At 35.3% G+C, this 20,095-nt stretch overlaps 1 protein-coding gene across 1 annotated transcript in view; it reads right to left on the bottom strand.

Moving 5' to 3' along the window:
• Positions 1-20,095, bottom strand: part of LOC115215061 — a 68,723-nt gene that overhangs the window by 26,541 nt on the left and 22,087 nt on the right. Inside the window, exons 6-10 of the mRNA XM_029784208.2 lie at positions 13,398-13,465; positions 9,954-10,029; positions 8,309-8,414; positions 7,149-7,239; positions 1,126-1,270 (exon numbers count right to left, since the gene is read on the bottom strand). Of these exons, the coding sequence (XP_029640068.1) occupies positions 1,126-1,270; positions 7,149-7,239; positions 8,309-8,414; positions 9,954-10,029; positions 13,398-13,465 (486 nt within the window). The remainder of the gene's footprint in view (positions 1-1,125; positions 1,271-7,148; positions 7,240-8,308; positions 8,415-9,953; positions 10,030-13,397; positions 13,466-20,095) is intronic.

Raw genomic sequence — 20,095 nt, 5'->3', positions numbered from 1 at the left:
GAAGATATTGTAATATAAATTAAGTTATGAAATAACTGGTAATGTTGCGTAACAAAATACCATGTTCCTACACGTCATTAATGTTTACATACCAGCTTCCAGAAATGTGTTTAATTTATAAAATTGGTATATCCAATAATATTACACAGCTCTGTTTTGTGGCTAGTTAAGCAATATGTTCATGGATGATCAATGGGTTGGATGGGTGCTAATGAAGGAACAAAAAAATCCCGAAATATGGCACATATAGCCATTACCCATTTTCGATTTTTGATCACATTGTTTGTTTACAGCTTGTATCTCAGATATCTAAAGGAAAATTTTTTTTCCACTGTAAACTGTAGTTAAATAGCCTTTGTAAGTTGAAAATATACTCCAAATGTTTTTGAATTAACTAAATATTTGTTTATTTTACTATATTTTCAGTTATTATGAAACAGTATATTTTAAGTTATGAAATAACATATTTTACATAATTTTAAAATAGTAGCATATATTTGAAATAAGATATTTCTTAATTTCTCTATTTGTGTACAATAATGATTTATTAAAATGAGAATATCTTAAATTTAGCTAGTTAAAAAATCTTTGTAAGTGATGACCAGTTGGAGGAGGCATCCTCCTGGAGTTAAAAATAGCAGTAATGTCAGTTCCTACAGAACAACCATAATTAAGAAGCAGTAAATATTATCTTACTTTTGCTAATTTGGAATTTTAAACTCAAGGAAAAAAAATAATGAGAATGAGACTAATTGTGATGATAATGTGATAATGCTCTTTGCATTCAACTTCCTTCCAGACTTGCCCAGAATTTGTTGACAATAAGTTGGTTAATTAATATGATAATTGTTGCTGCTGATGTTGAAAAGATGATGAGAGTATGTTTGTAATCATGATGCTGTTCACAATAATGATGGGGGATAAGATAATTTTGATAATGATGATTATAATGACAGCAATAGTGTTGTTAATTATGATAACAATTACACAAGATAATGTAGTGGTTAACTAATTAAAAGAGCAGACATTCGAAGAATGGTAAATGAAGGAAGAGAAGGCAAATTATAATTGGCACACTAACAGACAGACAAAGAGAGAAGACCAAAGAGGTTGAAGTCTACTCACAGCATTGACAGCAGGTGGCAGCAGTGAGGCGGATATGGCAACTCCAACCAATGGCCCAGAGTTACCACCCAGAACAGACAGAGACACTCCAGCACCGGATGGGAGTGCTATTAAGATACCAATCCACAGACTACGACTCATGCCTCTAGTGGGAGGAGAGAAAGAAAGAAATAAACAAACAAGCAAGCAATTAAACAATAAACTGCTTCTTAGAAATTAATTGCTGAGATTTTAATTAAAATTTTTTTTAACACTGTTTAGTCAGAGGAGGAAGGGTCTCATCCTTGACCCATTTCAGGGTCACAGAAACTGACGGGCAGAAACAGTTATTGTCAGACAGAATGCTTACATCAGAGTGAGCTTTGCTAAAGGTACCCATGGACCAGGTGGTAGCAAATAACATTAAGTATAATAATCATTCAACATATAAATCAGATTTCATTTTCACCAGGAAATGAGACGGGGTAGGCTATTGTAAAAACTGGAACCTTTTCCTGTGAAGGATGCTCTATTTAAATCAGATTAGTGAGTAGTGACTTTTGAGTCAGAGCTATACAGTGACAGAAAACAAGAAACAAACAACCCTGCAGTTGATCTTGATTATAAGTTTAAATAAATTCTAGTTGACATAACATGAAAATAGGGAGAGAGACAACAATTGGGAATTCTTGTTAGGTAACTTGCTGTGCTAGTGAAATGTCACAGTAAATAGAACAATAAAAGGTAATAGAAATTCTGGGCAAGTCTGGAAGGAAGTTGAATGCAAAGAGCATTAAGAAGTAACTAGAAAGGAGGTTAGGTATTAAGATGGCGAGCTGGCAGAAACGTTAGCACGCCGGGCGAAATGCTTAGCAGTATTTCGTCTGCCGCTATGTTCTGAGTTCAAATTCCACCGAGGTTCGACTTTGCCTTTCATCCTCGATAAATTAAGTACCAGTTACGCACTGGGTCAATGTAATCGACTTAATCCGTTTGTCTGTCCTTGTTTGTCCCCTCTGTGTTTGGCCCCTTGTGGGTAGTAAAGAAACAGGTATTAAGTATTCTTAGCATCAAGGAAAGCAGAAAAGAAAAGGGTTGAATATGTTCTGCAGTGTGAAGATTTGAAGTATAAACTTACCAGACTGTAAGGTAGTGTACCACAAAAAACCAAGATCTCATAGGAGAGAAGAGAATTTTGAAAGGATAATAGAGGCACACTTGTCTTCATTGCTGATGACAAAAATGAAGCTTAGGAGTGCTTTTATGAGAAGTTGTTGAACAAGGGGAATGCATAGAATAAAGAAAGTCTAACCTCATGCTGACCCAACAGAGGAACTGACAATTCAAGTTGAGAGCAGTATGATACATAAAGCAATTACAGGTCTGAAGGTAAGGAAAGTTGTTTGCTCATCAGCAATTATGCCTGATGGGCTAAATTGCTAATCAGGAAACCATCATAAAAATGGCTGGTGTAGTAGTAACATTGCAAACTGCTAGAAGAGTAAAGAAGAAGCATTAGGATGAGGAAATTACAGAAACATCAAATGGTTGGAGCAGGCTATGAAGGTCAAAGAAAAAAAATCATAGCACAATTGATTAGGAATAGAATTAGCCTATATAAGATGTAGTTTGGCTTTATGCCTGGAAGAGGTACCACAGATGCCATCTTATTAGTGAGGTAATTTCAAAAGTACTTAGCTAAGAGCAAGCTATTTTATCTAGCATAAGTTGATTTGGAGAAGGCCTTTTTGAAAGGGTATCATGGCCAATGATGTGGTGGTCATTAAAGAAATAAGATGTAGATAAATGGCTTGTGAAGGCTGTATAAGCTGCATACATATGCACAGTCAGTAAAGTGAAAGTAAGCAGTCTATCAAGGTTCAATCCTTGGCTCTTCCTATTTATCATGGTACATCACACAGGCTATCACAAAGGAGTTTAGGACTGGCTGTCCATAAGAACTTCTATATGCTGATGATCTGAACTCTTTTAGATGAATCTATAATAAATTTAGAGAAGAAATTCCAGATATGAGAGCAAAAATCTAGAATCTAGTGGTCTCATGGTCAACTTAGCAAAGACTAAGCAATTAGTAAGTAGGAAAGAAGATAGGAGATTAGTATCATCAGGGAATTGGCCATGCAGGTAGGCTGAAAAGGGGTAGGTAACGATCTCATATACTGTATCCAGAGTAAACTGTGGACATGCAAGAGATATAGTGGAACTACAGGTAAACTAACAGGCTCTGTTTATGGCAGATGCACTGGAGCAATAAGCACTAAGAGTGCAAAAGATATGGATTCTCTTGAATCCTGGCTAGCTCAGTACTAGAAGTAGTTCATAGCTTCTGTTACTAAGGTGCTGGCAGAAACGTTAGCACTCCGGGCGAAATGCATAGCTGTATTTTGTCTGCCGTTACGTTCTGAGTTCAAATTCCGCTGAGGCCGACTTTGCCTTTCATCCTTTCGGGGTCGATTAAATAAGTACCAGTTATGCACTGGAGTCGATATAATCGACTTCATCCGCTTGTCTGTCCTTGTTTGTCCTCTCTGTGTTTAGCCCCTTGGGGGTAGTAAAGAAATAGATATAATCTGCAGTGGAGTTGGTTGTTCTGGAAATGATCCATTCAGCATATGCCAACATAGAAAGTGGACATGAAATGATGATGATGATAATGATGATGATGATGATACTTTTATTATACCCATTTCTGATTTCTTCATTCATAATGTTGCTTTTACAATAATGCTACTTTTCTGTAACCTCTTAATTTTCCTGATGAAGGACCAGTGTTTATAAAACTGATTTCTCCTTTATTTCTTCTTCACAACATTATCATATACTTTGTACTGTTATTTGTTGGGGTTTTCTTTTCCCCAAAGATGTATTGGTATTCTAATCCCCAATTTGAAATAGCAAAATGCAACAGGCTGACTGGTGGGACTTCAACTATACATTTATTGCATGCAAAGTAACCAGGTTACTTAGTTCGATAAAGGTTTCCTCCCACTCCATTTCCAGAAATTAGGTTACGACTATTGATATAATGATATAAAATAACACTTCTAACTCTGGTAAATTTCACATGCTTCTCAGATAATTCACAGTTTACTCAATTCCCAGCAGTTGTTATTTAATGTACAACAGTATAACAAAATGAATTATCACATTTTGATTGGATGTTTATGACATGAAGTAACTCTGAGAATATGAATAATCTTAAATAACATCCAAGATTTTAATGTAAATATTATAAGACATTATAAGAACCACACATTCAGTAACAAGGCTTAAGATATGTGTATTACTTACCAGAAGATCATATTGCTATTTTCATTAGAGGGTGTTTGTCATGACTCTGTTATTTTAGCCATATCTAACTGAACAACACAAGGCATTTTCACTGACATTCAATTAATTAGCTCATACACAGTCCTATTATAAGAAAATAATAATGATCCCCCCCGGTACATAATTGGTACATAATCACTCACTAGCACAAGCCGATATATTTAACTGGCCCAATTCATTTTGTTGTAAGTAGGTGCCATAAAGTGGGACCCGAGTGCTTCATTATAAACACATATCATATTACCATAGTCAACAGACCATTACCAGGTGAAGTTTTGCCATCACCGAACTTTAAGGAGTTAGTTTGAGTAAACAAAGGCCTCTGAGTAGTCATCTGACTAGCTGGAAATAGTAGTGAAATTCCCTTCAAATTTTATCTTAGTGTCTTAAAAAGAAGGATTGTTTAAACAATATAGTCCCAAAATAGTGTGTGTGCATACATTTTACAGCTACTGAACAAAGGAAAAAATGTGTATACACAGTTTTCAAGATGATATTGAATTTTCTTAATTGAAAAAGTTAGAGAGATGGTCACTCGCATGGATGTGCGTATTACATTGCAGTGCAAAACAAATTTTGTGCACAAGCAAATTTCTGAACCTAGATATACAAAAAGATAAGATGGTCATGACTGGAATGCCTTCAATGTAAACAACAACAACAACAACAAAGGTATAAAATGACTCCTTGTTTCAGTGCTTTACAAAAAATTTATATATATACATACATACATTATTATATATATACATATTATTATTATATATACATACATACATATATATAGTTAATCCAAACATGAAAACACAACAACGCGAGGATGTGGAACAAGTATAGTGTTATTAGATGCTCAGGAAAGGAAAGAAAGAAGGAGGATTTAATGTTTCGAGCGGAGCTCTTCGTCAGAAACATAGGAAAAGGAAAGATCCAAGGAAGGGAAGACGGAGGAAAAAACTCGCCAACAATACACACGCGGTCGCACACACACACACACACATATATATATATATATATATATATATGTAGTGAGAGAGAAAGAGAAAGACAGAGACAGAGAAATAATAAACTGAAAGACAGTGAATTTTAACTTTTCTTTTATAGCTTAATCAAAGGAGGTAAAATAACACTCAAGAGCATCTTCATGGCCTTTGCACAACACAAGGCAACCAAGGGTCAGGAGGTGGTTTTAAACTGGACAAAGATTGAAGCCCCAATCCCTTTTTTGGCTACCATACAGATTCCACACAGCAAATTTCATTCAAGCATATGGAATAAGGTATTTACTGACGGTGTCTAGAATTGGTCTGAACCCAGAATTCTATAGTTTACATGCCACCGGCATGGATCCTAGTCAGACACCTGTGGCATCAGCCACGACTACGATTTCACTCGGCTCGATAGGTCTTCACAAACACAGCATATAGTCCAATAAATGAAGGGCCAGTTACACAACACAGGCATCAGCCACGTCTTTGATCACATTTGGTTTGACGGGTCTTCTCAAGCATGGCATGCCACCAAAGGTCTCAATCAATTGTCATATGTTAGTGTGTGTGTCTCAATCGCTTGTCATTGCCTCAGTGGCATTTTGTCTATCGCTACATTCTGAGTTCAAATTCTGCCAAGGTCGACAGGTGCTTTTCATCCTTTCAGGATCGATCAAAAAAGTACCAGTTACACACTGGGGCATATGTAATCGACATAATTTCTTCCCCTTGTGTTTCCACTGGAATGGATTATTAAGGTGGTGAATTGGCAATATTGTAAGCATGTCGGACAAAATGCTTGGTAGTATTTTTTCTGACTCTTTACATTCTCAGTTCAAACCCTGCTAAGATCAACATAGCTTTTCTTCTTTCTGTGGTTGGTAAAATAATTACTAATCAAACACTGGGGTTGATGTAAATTGACTTACTCTTTCCCCTTAAAACTGTAGGCCTTGTGCTAAAATTTGAAACCGTAAGAAAGATGGTGAGCCGGAAGAATTGTTAGCATGTCAGATGGAACGCTTAGCAGCATTTTTTAAGACTCTTTTACATTTTGAGTTCAAATCCTGCCAAAGTTGACTTTACTTTTTATCCTTCTAGGGTCAATAAGATAAGTACCAGTTGAGTACTGGGGTTCATGGAATCAATTAATCCCCTCCTGCGATAAATTGCTGGCCTTCTCTCAAAATGTGAAATTATTATTATTATTATTATTTTCTTGAACATTGCATATATGAAGATTAGATGTAGGTCTATCTACATTTCTAACTTTCAGTATTTTCTTGAGGAGTCACAAAATAAAAGGTGGTGGCAGTAGTAGTAGTAGTAGTAGTATGGGGGTATGTGCTGTAACAACATGTCGCTGCATTCACCATTTCTTGGTGATTCCTTACTATTCCTGGTGGAGGACACCTTTGCATCAGTCAGGGAACAACTCTCCAAACTGTGGGTCTGTTTGAGTAGTTGTTGCTGTCAAGGGTTTTACAAGGGCAGAGTACAGCTCCTACCTCAACCTCTTTTAGCCACTTTTTACAACATGCATAGGAAACATTGGGTCTATTATTTGACATGCAGGTCCCCTACACACACAGAGCTGGAGTAGGGGTGATATTTTTTTAAAATGCCATAATGTTTAAAAGACATTGCAAGTGAGAGTTGCAGAACTGTTTCAACAGATGGAAAAAAAAATAATAATAAAACAACCCTTACCTGGATTTCATTTCCATAGTGGGCCACTCATCAATATATCCAGGCAGTCCTTGGAGTTGGATGGCACCAATGATTAGGCCAAAGATAAACCCTAGATGAATATAAAAATATATATATATATATATATAAAACTCAACTTGTGTGTCTGCATGTGTATCTGTGTGTGTGTGTCTGTGTGTTTAACTTCCCGGCACATCTCCTCCTAGCCATTCGTGCAAGCATGCGTAAATTGCATGAAAAATAAAAAATCAAGATATAAAAACGAATTGCCGTAAACATTGTAGAAATTCAGCAAAGAAATGAATTTTTGGGATGTGGCCTGGAGGGTTTTTCCTATTAATCATTTGGACTTTGTGAACACATACCAATTGTTTTCATAACATTTTGAACTGTCACCTCACTGCTTTTAAAAATTTAATTCTTTAACAGACATGTACTCTACTAAAAAAGTATTAAGCATGTTTTCAGTTTAATGTTACAATATTTTTATACATAGCTACATAAAAATAAACATTAATATATATATATATATACACTTACATACTCACATGCATATACACACACACACATGCATTCACTCACACACTTGGAGACCTTCTTGTCTTAATGAATATTCACAAGAGAGTTTGGCACTCTTTTGGTTATGATGACAAGCATTCCAGTTGATTTGATCAACAGAACAGTCTGCTCATGAAATTAATGTGCAAGTGGCTGAGCACTCCACAAACAAGCATACCCTTAATGTAGTTCTCAGGGAGATTCAGCATGACACAGAATGTGACAAAGCTGCCTCTTTGAATTACAGGTACTGCACATTTTTGTCAGCTGAGTGGATTGGAGCAATGTGAAATAAAGTGTCTCACTCAAGGACACAATACATCACTGGGAATCGAACCCTTGATCTTATGATCGTGAGCCGAATACCTGAACCAATAAGCCATGTGCCTTCACACTTGCAAGAGTGTATATCCCAATAAAGGTATTTGTGGGTCAGGTACACATGCATCATATACTTGACACATATTTCTCTTCAGATTCTCCAGAGATTTTCCACATCAAACATCAATATCTCACAATCATGTAGAATCACACTTCTTCCACATGTTTCACACAGTCTGTACATATCCAACTCAAACAATGCAAGAAAGTATCCAACTGACCACAGATAATGCACAATGCAAGACCAATTGATTCCGACCTCAGACCAAGATTTCGTAAAGAATAATTTTGGATCACAATACCAAAAGTCCCTGCCAATATTGGGCCCTGACAAAAGAACAGGAGAAAAACAATTTTAAAATACACATAAAACTACAATACACAAAGCATAAAGGTAGAAAAGTCTAGCAAATACAAGAATTAAGTAGAACCTGCACACAGAGTCTTTCTATCCAACACTCAGTGTGAATTTGCATCACATCTCTCTCTCTCTCTCTCTCTCCACATAAATCAGCTCATAGCCAGCTGCTCTCTCTAACTATTTTGTGCTCTGCTTTCTATGCAAATTAGCATTAGACATTCATGAGACTCTGCTTGTCTCCTTTCTCTCCAGGTTTTTCTTTGACAGACCATTGGGTACATAGGGATGGCTTGCTTGATAACTGACCAGTTGTTGTAATACAACAGAAGCTAACTAGTAGCAGGAACTTACACCCCATCACTCAGCTAAAGAATTCAATGACTACTACAACCTATTGTTATACAGACACAAACAAACTGATTATCTCTCTTTTTTTCTGTTGTTATTGCAATGACAACACTTTTTTAGTTAACAATTAACTACTTTTATATTTGGACTTCATGCAGATTTTTCTTCTGTCAACCAACCAAATATTTTGTCATTATACATCTATATATATGTATATATATATATGTATATTTTGTCATTATACATCTATCACTGCCATTTTTACATTTTCATTTTCGTTATAAATGTTTAGTGAGAATAGTGAATGTGGTGCCTTATGACTTTTGTCCATTCTCAAGGTCTCCAAGATTGGTAAGAAAGTTATTCTTACACTGACGATCTGACCAAGAGCGATTGTAACACAAATAACCTCCACTAATGGCACCCAAAGGTCATTTGGTAATTTTAAACTGGAGGATAGATTACTATATTTGATGGCATATAAAATGCACATTTTTATCAAAAAAAGTCTCAAAAAAATATCACCCTACATCCTATATGTGAAGTTGTGGCTATATTACATACTTTGATGCACTAAAAACTTATTTTCCTAAATATGCTAAAACCTGGGATCATCTAATATGCATCTTTTATACACTCAGATATGATAGGTCTACCACCTAAAATCTGAACTCTAAGTGAAAGGTCATTTTATGAGATATGTAAATTTTTGAAAAGGTATCTTATTATTTCTAGCTACAAATATTGCAAAGCATCCAATTATATATGTGATAAGCTTGCGACCATAACATAAAGTTAACATCAGTTTTTGATTAATCATAGAACTGATAAACTGTTATGTTTTTGTGATATCTATCTTATCTTACTGTGATGATATGGATTTTTTAATATATCTACTGCTGAAGATATTCAAATTTCTCTTTACAAATTTTCATAAAATGACCTTTTAGTCCTGCTTTCCTGACCATAACATGTGAATTTAAAATCTTTCAACAGCTGCAAACAAAATAAAGTTAGGATAGACAAAGTGAGAACCATCAATTAAATGCTTCAATATTTGGCTATTACTGTATTATGATAATAACAACTACAGATATTTTATTTTAGTAAACCTAACAAGCTGTTCAAATACCAGTTATATATCAAGGTTTACTTACCATCAATGGTGATATCAACATACTGGCTACTAAAACAACTGAACTGTTTTCTACCAAACCAAGAACAGAAATCATACTGCAAGAATGGAAACAGAAATAACTTAAATTCTTTAGTTAAACTTATTTGGCAAGAGAAAAGATCTGAGATTCACTGTTCAAACTAAAAATAATTGGCTTTAATTTAATCATATTAACAATTTAAAATACATGCATTCCTATGTTCTTATAAATTGCCTGATCACTAAATGTTTTGTCCATTTAAGATTCTTATCATTGTAGTCATTCTAAGGTTAGCTTTTCTGAGGAGGTTTAATAAAACTGAATAATGTTAAGAGTTGTCCTTGTACTTCCTAAAAAAAGATCACTCATTCTCCACTAGATGTCTATTTCCCATTCAATATTTAAACAATTTGAGTTTCAGAGTTGTCTTGCTTGCCTTTCTTGAAGTGAATTATCAATCATTAGCACTAATTACGATTTTGTTCATTTTAGGTATAATTTTAATTGATTAAATACTTATTACATATACAATAATAGTCTGCACTTAACTATATGTTCTCTGTGTAGAAAGCATCACTAAGAAGTTTTCCAACAGCAACAATAACAATATATATATATATAATATATATATATATATATATATATATATATATATATAATATATATATATATATATCTATCTATCTATCTATCTATCTATATATATATATATATATATAGAGAGAGAGAGAGAGAGAGAGAAGTGAAGACATATATGTGCTACATATCTCATCTCAATTCATCCCAAAATGAGGCAAATCTATTGCAAAGTACTCAATAAAAAGACACTGACCCCTATCTCTCTTTCATACTTTTTAACCTCTCATCATCTGGCACAAAGCCACATCGCTCAATACAACTTGCCCTCTTTCTTGTCTTGCAAGTTACTTGATAATATTGTTGGTGCTGGTGCCACACGAAAAATACCCAGTACACTCTATAAAGTGCACCCAGCTATAGAAATCATGCCAAAGCAGACAGTAGAGCTTGGCATAGTCTACTGGCTTACCATTTACTGTCAAAGTGTCCAACCCATGCCAGTCTGGAAACCGGACATTGAATGAAAATGATGATGATGAATTAAAAGAGTTTTAAAGCTATGATTATTGTACAAGTGATATAAATGAAAATGATCAGAAAACTATGATTATTCCATATAGTATGTTCAGAATCTGGGACCATATATGTATTGTTTCTGAAGGGGAGAATGACTTGCTTCTTTATTCAAGAATGAAAATAATTAGTTTAGGCTGACTGCGAGCAACCTTAACCCTTTTAATACTAACTTGCCAGAGACTATTCCAGGTTCTGCTATACAAATTTCCTGTTTCAAAGTGGTCTAGATTAAAACCTTCCATTAACATTTCCTGTTAATTTATGTTCCAAATACAAGCTTAATAATGACAAATTTATTTTACTAAATTCTTCATTCTTTTCAAAACTGATTGAAATAAAGGCAGTGTATTGTAACAGAAATATGGTAATGAAAAGGTAAAATGACAGTAAAGAAACATCAAAAAACTTGAGGATGAATCAAACAAGATTGGCATCAATAACAAGCCATTTCCTTTCACAGATTGTTGAATATTTAATGAGGTCAATTGGTGTAAATAGAAACTTATGAACTGATATAGGCATAGGAGTGGCTGTGTGGTAAGTAGCTTGCTTACGAACCACATGGTTCCGGGTTCAGTCCCACCTTGGGCAAGTGTCTTCTATTATAGCCCTAGGCCGACCAAAGCCTTGTGAGTGGATTTGGTAGACGGAAACTGAAAGAAGTCCGTCGTATATATGTATATATATATGTATATATGCATGTGTGTGTGTTTGTCCACCACCCCAACATCACTTGACAACCGATGGTGGTGTGTTTATGCCCCTGTAACTTAGCGGTTCGGCAGAAGAGACCAATAGAATAAGTACTGGGCTTACAAAGAATAAGTCCTGGGGTCGATTTGCTCGACTAAAGGCGGTGCTCCAGCATGGCCAAAGTCAAATGACTGAAATAAGTAAAAGAGTAAAAGAGAGAGAGAGAGCGTAAAGAGCAATAGTTCAATAAATCTACACAAAACTAAGAGTATTTTATATAAAAACACAGATGTGTTTTAGAGAGAACATCTTCATTCACTGAGAACTGAAGCTAATTTATAGGGAAGAGCTCATTAAGATATCTAAAGTGAATTAAAACACTTTTAAAGCTATAATCATTGTCTGAGAAATGGAGTGAATTGGATAAAAAAAAAATAAATATATAAAAGAATTTTCCAAACAAAGCAAATAAAGTAGATACCTATTTCTTTACTACCCACAAGGGGCTAAACACAGAGAGGACAAACAAGGACAGACAAAGGGATTAAGTCGATTATATCGCCCCCAGTGCGTGACTGGTACTTATTTAATCGACCTCGAAAGGATGAAAGGCAAAGTCGACCTCGGCGGAATTTGAACTCAGAACATAGCAGCAGACGAAATACCTATTTCTTTACTACCCACAAGGGGCTAAACACAGAGAGGACAAACAAGGACAGGCAAAGGGATTAAGTCGATTATATCGACCCCAGTGCGTGACTGGTACTTATTTAATCGATCCCGAAAGGATGAAAGGCAAAGTTGACCTCGGCAGAATTTGAACTCAGAACGTAGCGGCAGACGAAATACCGATAAGCATTTTGCCCGGGGTGCTACCTTCAGAATATATACATATCTATAGTAATTTTGCAACAGGTATGCATACATAATGAAGAATTTCACTTTGGTTTACTCCCACGACAAAGACATTGCTGGCTGGAGCCCTCTACAATGGCCAAGGGTTGACCAACACTTCAAGAACAAAATTTTGTAGTGTGTGTGTGTGTGTGTGCATGTATATATGTGTGTAAGCATATGCCCGACTAAATGCTTATTTTTCTTGTGTGCACTCTGGTTGTAAACCAGGAACCACTACTCGTGCAGACAGTGTCATTTGTTTACAATCTTCTGTGAAAACATGTCCAGGTTGTTAAATGTTCAATAGATTATAGGAAATATTACCTCGCTTACAAGCAAGTGAGGATTGGCAACAGAAAGAATACCCAGCTGGTGAAAAATCTGTTTCAATAATTTTTCGTCCAACCCATGCAAGCATGGAAAAGTAGATTGTAAAAGAGAATGAAAATGATGGTCATAATTTTATGATACTCGCATGTGTGTGTGTGTGTGTGTGTGTGTGTGTGTGTGTGTGTGTGTGTGTGTATATGTGTGTGTGTGGTGTGTGTGTGTGTCTGTGTATGTGTGTGTGTACGTATATAACCATAGTTTTTCTTTGTTGTACATATATGTCCTGATCACAGATATTCTACTTAGAAATCAGTTGAGGATCTATAAGGATTTACATAACTAGTGACTCAAGTGTATTTATATACTAACCTTGCTAAAATTATGAGCATACAATAGTCAAATGTAAAAACAGCACCGGCACGGACGGAATCTACCACCTGGAAGAGAATAAAAGTTTTGAAGATAATAATAATAATAATAATAATAATAATAATAATAATAATAATATTAATATGAATGCAATTAAGCCTGAATTTGGGTCTAAATACCAGGGAATACTTGAGGCAGATTTATTAGAATATCTAAGGTTTCTAACTAAAAAAAAAACAGGAAAAAAAACCCCAGTCTCTTGATGATGCAAAAATATTAAAAAATGAACCAGTCATGTGCTTTGATTGATAAACAAGAATGCAATTGATTCAATATCATGTGACAGATACATGAAAATGTAAGAGGTACACAAATTTCATAACATGATGAACTTCTTTAAAAGATAAATGAAAAAGTGTTCTTACCATCTCGAGAAAAAATTTTGATTGTAAGCTCCAGATTCACAATGATTCTAAAGTAATTGTATGATTCATTCTACACTTATTGCTACTGGGTTGGTGTTAAAAATAGTCAATTTGAGGGAATACATAGGAAGAGGGAGCACCAAGCTCAACTACCATAACATTTTCAAAAATAACCTAAAATTATATACTGCAAATGGCCTTCAGCTTGAGAGTCTCTTCATTATTGTCTAAGTAGTTTATTAAATGCTTTAAAATGTTCCTTGGACAGGAAAAATGCATAAAGGTGACATTACGACAAGGCAGATTGTTAAGTTAGAAATATAATGTAGTTCAGCTCATTATGTCATACACATATACCATTTTATTATAGCCATGTATGAATATGCATTATCTCTATGCATGCATGTAGGTATCCATAGATATGTATCCCCCCTCTCTCTGATATATATATATATAGAGAGAGAGAGATAGATAGATAGATAGATAGATAGATAGATAGATAGATAGATAGATAGATAATACATACATAGATAGATATTAACACACACACTCCTTATTTTATTGTATACCTATACATACCACTTCATTTTATTCCATATGTGCACATCTCCATTCTCCATTATCATATTCTCATCACCCATTTTATCATATGCACACACAACTCCATTGTTATGACACATACGCACCATTCTATTTCATTAAACATATTAGACAATGTAAGCCTCAAGTTGTTTTGTTATTTTTAACTCACCCACAGCACTTCTCCTTTAAATAAATTTATGCCTTCAGCAAGTTATTCTGCTAGGTTCTTCACATCATCTACCCAGACATTCACACCTGTATTAATTAAATCTGCGCATATTGATTCACTATCAGTTTATTGAAAATACACTCACACCTCCAGCATATCTAGTGATAGTATTACTACTGACTTCCTATTATACTGTATATTGCCCTTAGAATTATACATTCTGTTATGTTAGATTGTATTTATGTTAGAAGGCAGTGAATTGGCAATTGTTAAATGTTTTGTATAGAATGCCTCACACTGTTTGTTCTGATGCTTTATGCTCTGAGTTCAAATCCTACCTAGAACATCTTCACTCTTTCGTCTTTTCTCAGTTAGTTAGTTAGTTAGTTAATTTTTTGGCTCAAAAAGCAAAACGCAAGGCCATGTAGGGGGACATGGAGTTATGTACAGGGTAGTGTTCATGTAAAGAGTTCAGGCCACTTGTGGTCAAGGGAGACTTTGAACCGAGCGGTCGTCGGCATCTTCACTATCTCGTCCGGCAGCTTATTCCACAGATCCGCAACCTGGATGGAGAAAGCCCCTCTCCTTCGATTGAGATGAAATCGTCGCAGATAGAGCTTTTTGGAGTGACCCCGCAGCCGATGCTCTGGAGCAGGAGTGAAGAACAGCTCTTTCGAGAAGTTACACTTTCCACTTATGATGTTGTGAGCAAGAATGAGATCACCACGGTGGCTGCGTTTTTTTTTAGAGAATAAAGGTCGAGCATCTTCAGCCTTTCTTCATAAGACAAATGCTTGAGACCAAGAACCATGCGGGTAGTTTATGACAGTAGATTGGTGGAATCATAAGTCTTACGTTAGTGATCTCCTACCACAGGGTCACAGGCCGGTACAGGGCCATAAATCATTTAGTACTAGGCTGTACAGAAAGAATAAATTTGAATTAGAATTAATTATTCCTCCACACAAAAACAATCTTCACCTTTTGTCTGTAACTTATACAAATTCACAAACTTCACCGTATTTATGTTGTGACTGTATTACTTTTAGACTATATAAAGTTTTTGGTGTGTAACTGACATTGTAACTGAGTAAGTGAAAGAGATTTTCCAATGCTAATTACAGATACTAAGGGTCTATAAGTGTGTGTGTGTGTGTGTGTGTCTTTGTTACCCACCACCACCTGACAACTGACCCCAATAGAATAAGTACCTGGCTTTACAAAACAAAATATAAAAAATAAGTACTGGGGTCAATAAATTCTTCAAGGTGGTGCCCCAGAATGGCTGCAGTGTAATGACTGAAACATGTAAATGATAAAGATATCACACAGGAAAGACAACATTGATGTTTTTTGAATGACCTTTTGACCATAACTTATACAAATTCACAAACTTCACTGTATTTATGTTGAGACTATTACTTTTAGACTATATAAAGTTTTTGGTGTGTAATTGACATTGTAACTGAGTAAATGAAAGAGGTTTTCCAATGCTAATTACAGATACTAGGTGCCGATAACCTGAAGAAGCAGTTAGGTATTAACAGGTGTTGTTTCTATACGTTGAGGCAGAAGATTGACACAAGTTTTAGTATAGAACTACTTATTATCTTGGATGAAGAATCAGATGGTGAAGACAGAATTGGAATAAAGTGATGAGAAATGGTGAGACATTGAATATTACATGAGGCGGCGGTGGTAGTGGTAGTGGTGGTGGTGGTGGTGGGAGAGAATTGAAGAAAGAGGAAACAATTTAGACACATCCTAAAATGTCAGCATGGAAAGAAAATGTTGTAATCAGCTTTATCAATATCCGGTAGCTGTTGTTGAGACTTTCAAATTGTTTGGTCTTCTTGTATGTTGTGGATGGAGATCAAGATTTGCTGACAAGTAGGTCATTAGTTTTCCGAAGAAAGCATATGGGATGTACTGAATTAGAACTCTCATCCATATGATTACATAAACTTCAGCGTTCTTCAGAATGAGTTTTACCTCAATCTAACTGAAAGTAGAATGATTGACATTGAATTCTACATTCATTTATACTGGAATCAGGTGGGATTTTCTTAATTCGCCAAGTATGAACTGTTGGACAAGCTAAATATATTTTGCTAATTCATGGAACACGGGGTTGAAGTTCCTTTTATATGTGTATATAAGGAGTTTCTGCTCTCTGATATATATATATATATATATATATATATATATATATATATATATATATATATGTATATATATATATATCAGAGAGTTGAAATTCCTTTTATATATATATATATAAGGAATTTCTGCTCTCTGATATATATATGTATGTATATATATATATATATATCAGAGAGTGGAAGTTCCTTATATATATATGTATAAAAGGAGTTTCAACTCTGTGTTCCATGAATTGGCAAAATATATATATATATATATATATATATATATATATATATATATATATATATATATATATATATGAACATCAATGGAATTTGTATCTTTGTGGTACCAGTGCCGGTGGCACGTGGCACACAAGAAAACCATCCAAACATGGCCGTAGCCAGTACCGCATCGACTGGCCTCTGTGCTGTGGGCACGTAACAAACACCATCCGATCGTGGCCGTTTGCCAGCCTCATCTGGCACCTGTGTCGGTGGCACATAAAAACACCATCCGAGCGTGGCCGTCTGCCAGCCTCGTCTGGCACCTGTGTCGGTGGCACATAAAAAACACCATCCGAGCGTGGCCGTTTGCCAGCCTCGTCTGGCACCTGTGTCGGTGGCACATAAAATCACCCACTACACTCTCGGAGTGGTTGGCGTTAGGAAGGGCATCCAGCTGTAGAAACACTGCCAGATCTGACTGGACTGGTGCAGCTTTCGGGCTCCCCAGACCCCAGTTGAACCGTCCAACCCATGCTAGCATGGAAAGCAGACGTTAAATGATGATGATGATGATGATGATTCCATGGAAGGGAAAGAAACTGGACATCTCTGATCCATATTAATACATGGGTATTGATGAGTAAAACTGTGAGTGAAAGATTTGTGAATGCAAATGAAAAATGATTATTTTGTTCGTCAAAATAAAATAAAAATTGTTTTAAAAGGATTAATAAAATATAATTTGTGTCATTAACACATTTGCAATAGCAGTAAATGGCAATTCTACATCATATAGACTATAACACTAAGAATTTTAGAAGAAAACATTATATACACCATAATAAGTCATAAGTTATATGCTACATATTTTTTTAAATTTATTTATTTTTTTTTTTTTTACTACCCACAAGGGGCTAAATATAGAGGGGACAAACAAGGACAGACAAACGGATTAAGACGATTACATCAACCCCAGTGCGTAACTGGTACTTAATTTATCAACCCCGAAAGGATGAAAGGTAAAGTCGACCTCGGTGGAATTTGAACTCAGAACGTAACGGCAGACGAAATACGGCTATGCATTTCGCCCGGCGTGCTAACGTTTCTGCCAGCTCGCCGCCTTGTTATATGCTACATAATAATACAACATCCAGTGATTTTATATCCTAAAAAGAGATTGTGGGAGACTACTGAGTGTCAAGGAATAGATTAAGAAGACAGGTATTAATTGTTTTTACCATCTTGCTGCCTAATAAGACAGGCTGCTGCTGCTATATGCCCTTGGTGACTATGATTATCACAACAAAATTCTCTCATGAAACTGAATTAGATTTCGGACTGCTAAAATCAAAACCTAAGGCAGCAGGAAAAATTGGACACATTGACAGTACATAAGACAATCTTGATGAACAATTATAAAGCATGTCTTTGTATGGCTAATAAATTTCTGGACTGAATACTCCACATATAAAAGTAAAAGAAGAAAAAAAAAAAAAAAAACCTATCCTTGGCTTGTGTTAACAAGTCCTGGTGGGATGTCGGTAGCAGAAAAATCAGATGCCACCATACAAAGACAGGCCATCACAATGAGATATGTTAGAAGGAATATCTACAATTCCAACAAAAGAAGTGACAGATATCATTTGTGGAAAATACACCACATTTTATGAGGAAATTTTCAGAAACAACACACCATGTTGTATCAGGATATTCTACACAAATACACATAAAATACTTTTGCAGATGCAATGTAGTAAAGCTACTCTACATATATATCTGCTCATCCAGTTTTATCATCTTCTAGAAAAAAAGTTATGTGATAATCAAATGAACTTGGATTAGTCTTAGAAAATGACAGTATAAATGTATTTTTGCAGAAATACCTATTTCTTTACTACCCACAAGGGGCTAAACACAGAGGGGACAAACAAACGGATTAAGTCGATTACATGGACCCCAGTGCGTAACTGGTACTTAATTTATCGACCCCGAAAGGATGAAAGGCAAAGTCAACCTCGGCGGAATTTGAACTCAGAACGTAGCGGCATACGAAATACCGCTAAACATTTCGCCCAGCGTGCTAACGTTTCTGCCAGCTCGCCGCCTTGCAGAAATACCACCAAATGGAACATATTAAGACTGACATCATTTTCTATGACAAAAATGACAATAGTATTATTAATAATCGACACAGCAGACCATGACTTGCAAAAAATGATCTGAAAAGTACTAAGTAATTACACTGACCTACAACTGAATTAAAAACAGCAAGGCAATAAGTAAGGAATGTATCTACCATCCCATTTCTGATTGATATAACTAAAATAATGCATAAATACTTCTGTAAAGACTTTGAAAATTACTTCAGAACTAAAAACATCATGACAATAATTATAGAATGCATTTATCATCTCATTTGTAAGTGATACAAAGATAATAATACATAAAGGTTGAAAAATTACTTATAAGGCATGTACCAGAAAATAGCAATACTAGAGCTTGTAAATTTTGTAATGGTATTCTCACACAGCATTTATTAATGTCGAACATTTATGTATGTGTTTTTCAATGTGTGCCTAATTCTTTTTGAAGAAAGGCAACTCTTGAGGCATTCCTCAAACCATGAATAATTAAGATTCTGTCAGCTATTTGAAATTCAGTACAAGGTTTCAAATTTGGGGAGGAATATAAATGATTATCAACCATCGTACAAACAATAACTCTGAGCACCTTTTCAAACTCCACCCATCTAACACCCGTGGACATATTTACAAAGTCAGAAAACAGCACAGCTCCCATGACTTCAGGAAACATTTTTTCACACTGAGAGTTGCTGAAGCATGGAACAAACTGCCGGCATCAGTTGTTAGTTGTCGGAGCACTGCATCCTTCAAAACTTCCATGCTTCCTGAGATTCGCCAACACTACACCTGATTTTCTCCCCTCCATACACATGCAAGCATGTATCTGACTCATACATTGTTTGCTTTCCAGACATTTCTACATTACTGCATGTGCTTTATATGCACTTTCTGACAAGTTGTGGTGCACCTGAGCACTGTATACAATAATTTCATTATTATTATTATTATTATTATTATTATTATTATTATTATTATCATGAACCCAGTACTTTAAACAGTGGCACTT

This window comes from Octopus sinensis, linkage group LG8 (genome assembly GCF_006345805.1).
Source record: "Octopus sinensis linkage group LG8, ASM634580v1, whole genome shotgun sequence".
Classification (NCBI taxonomy): domain Eukaryota; kingdom Metazoa; phylum Mollusca; class Cephalopoda; order Octopoda; family Octopodidae; genus Octopus; species Octopus sinensis.
This window is presented reverse-complemented; position numbering and strand designations above follow the sequence as displayed.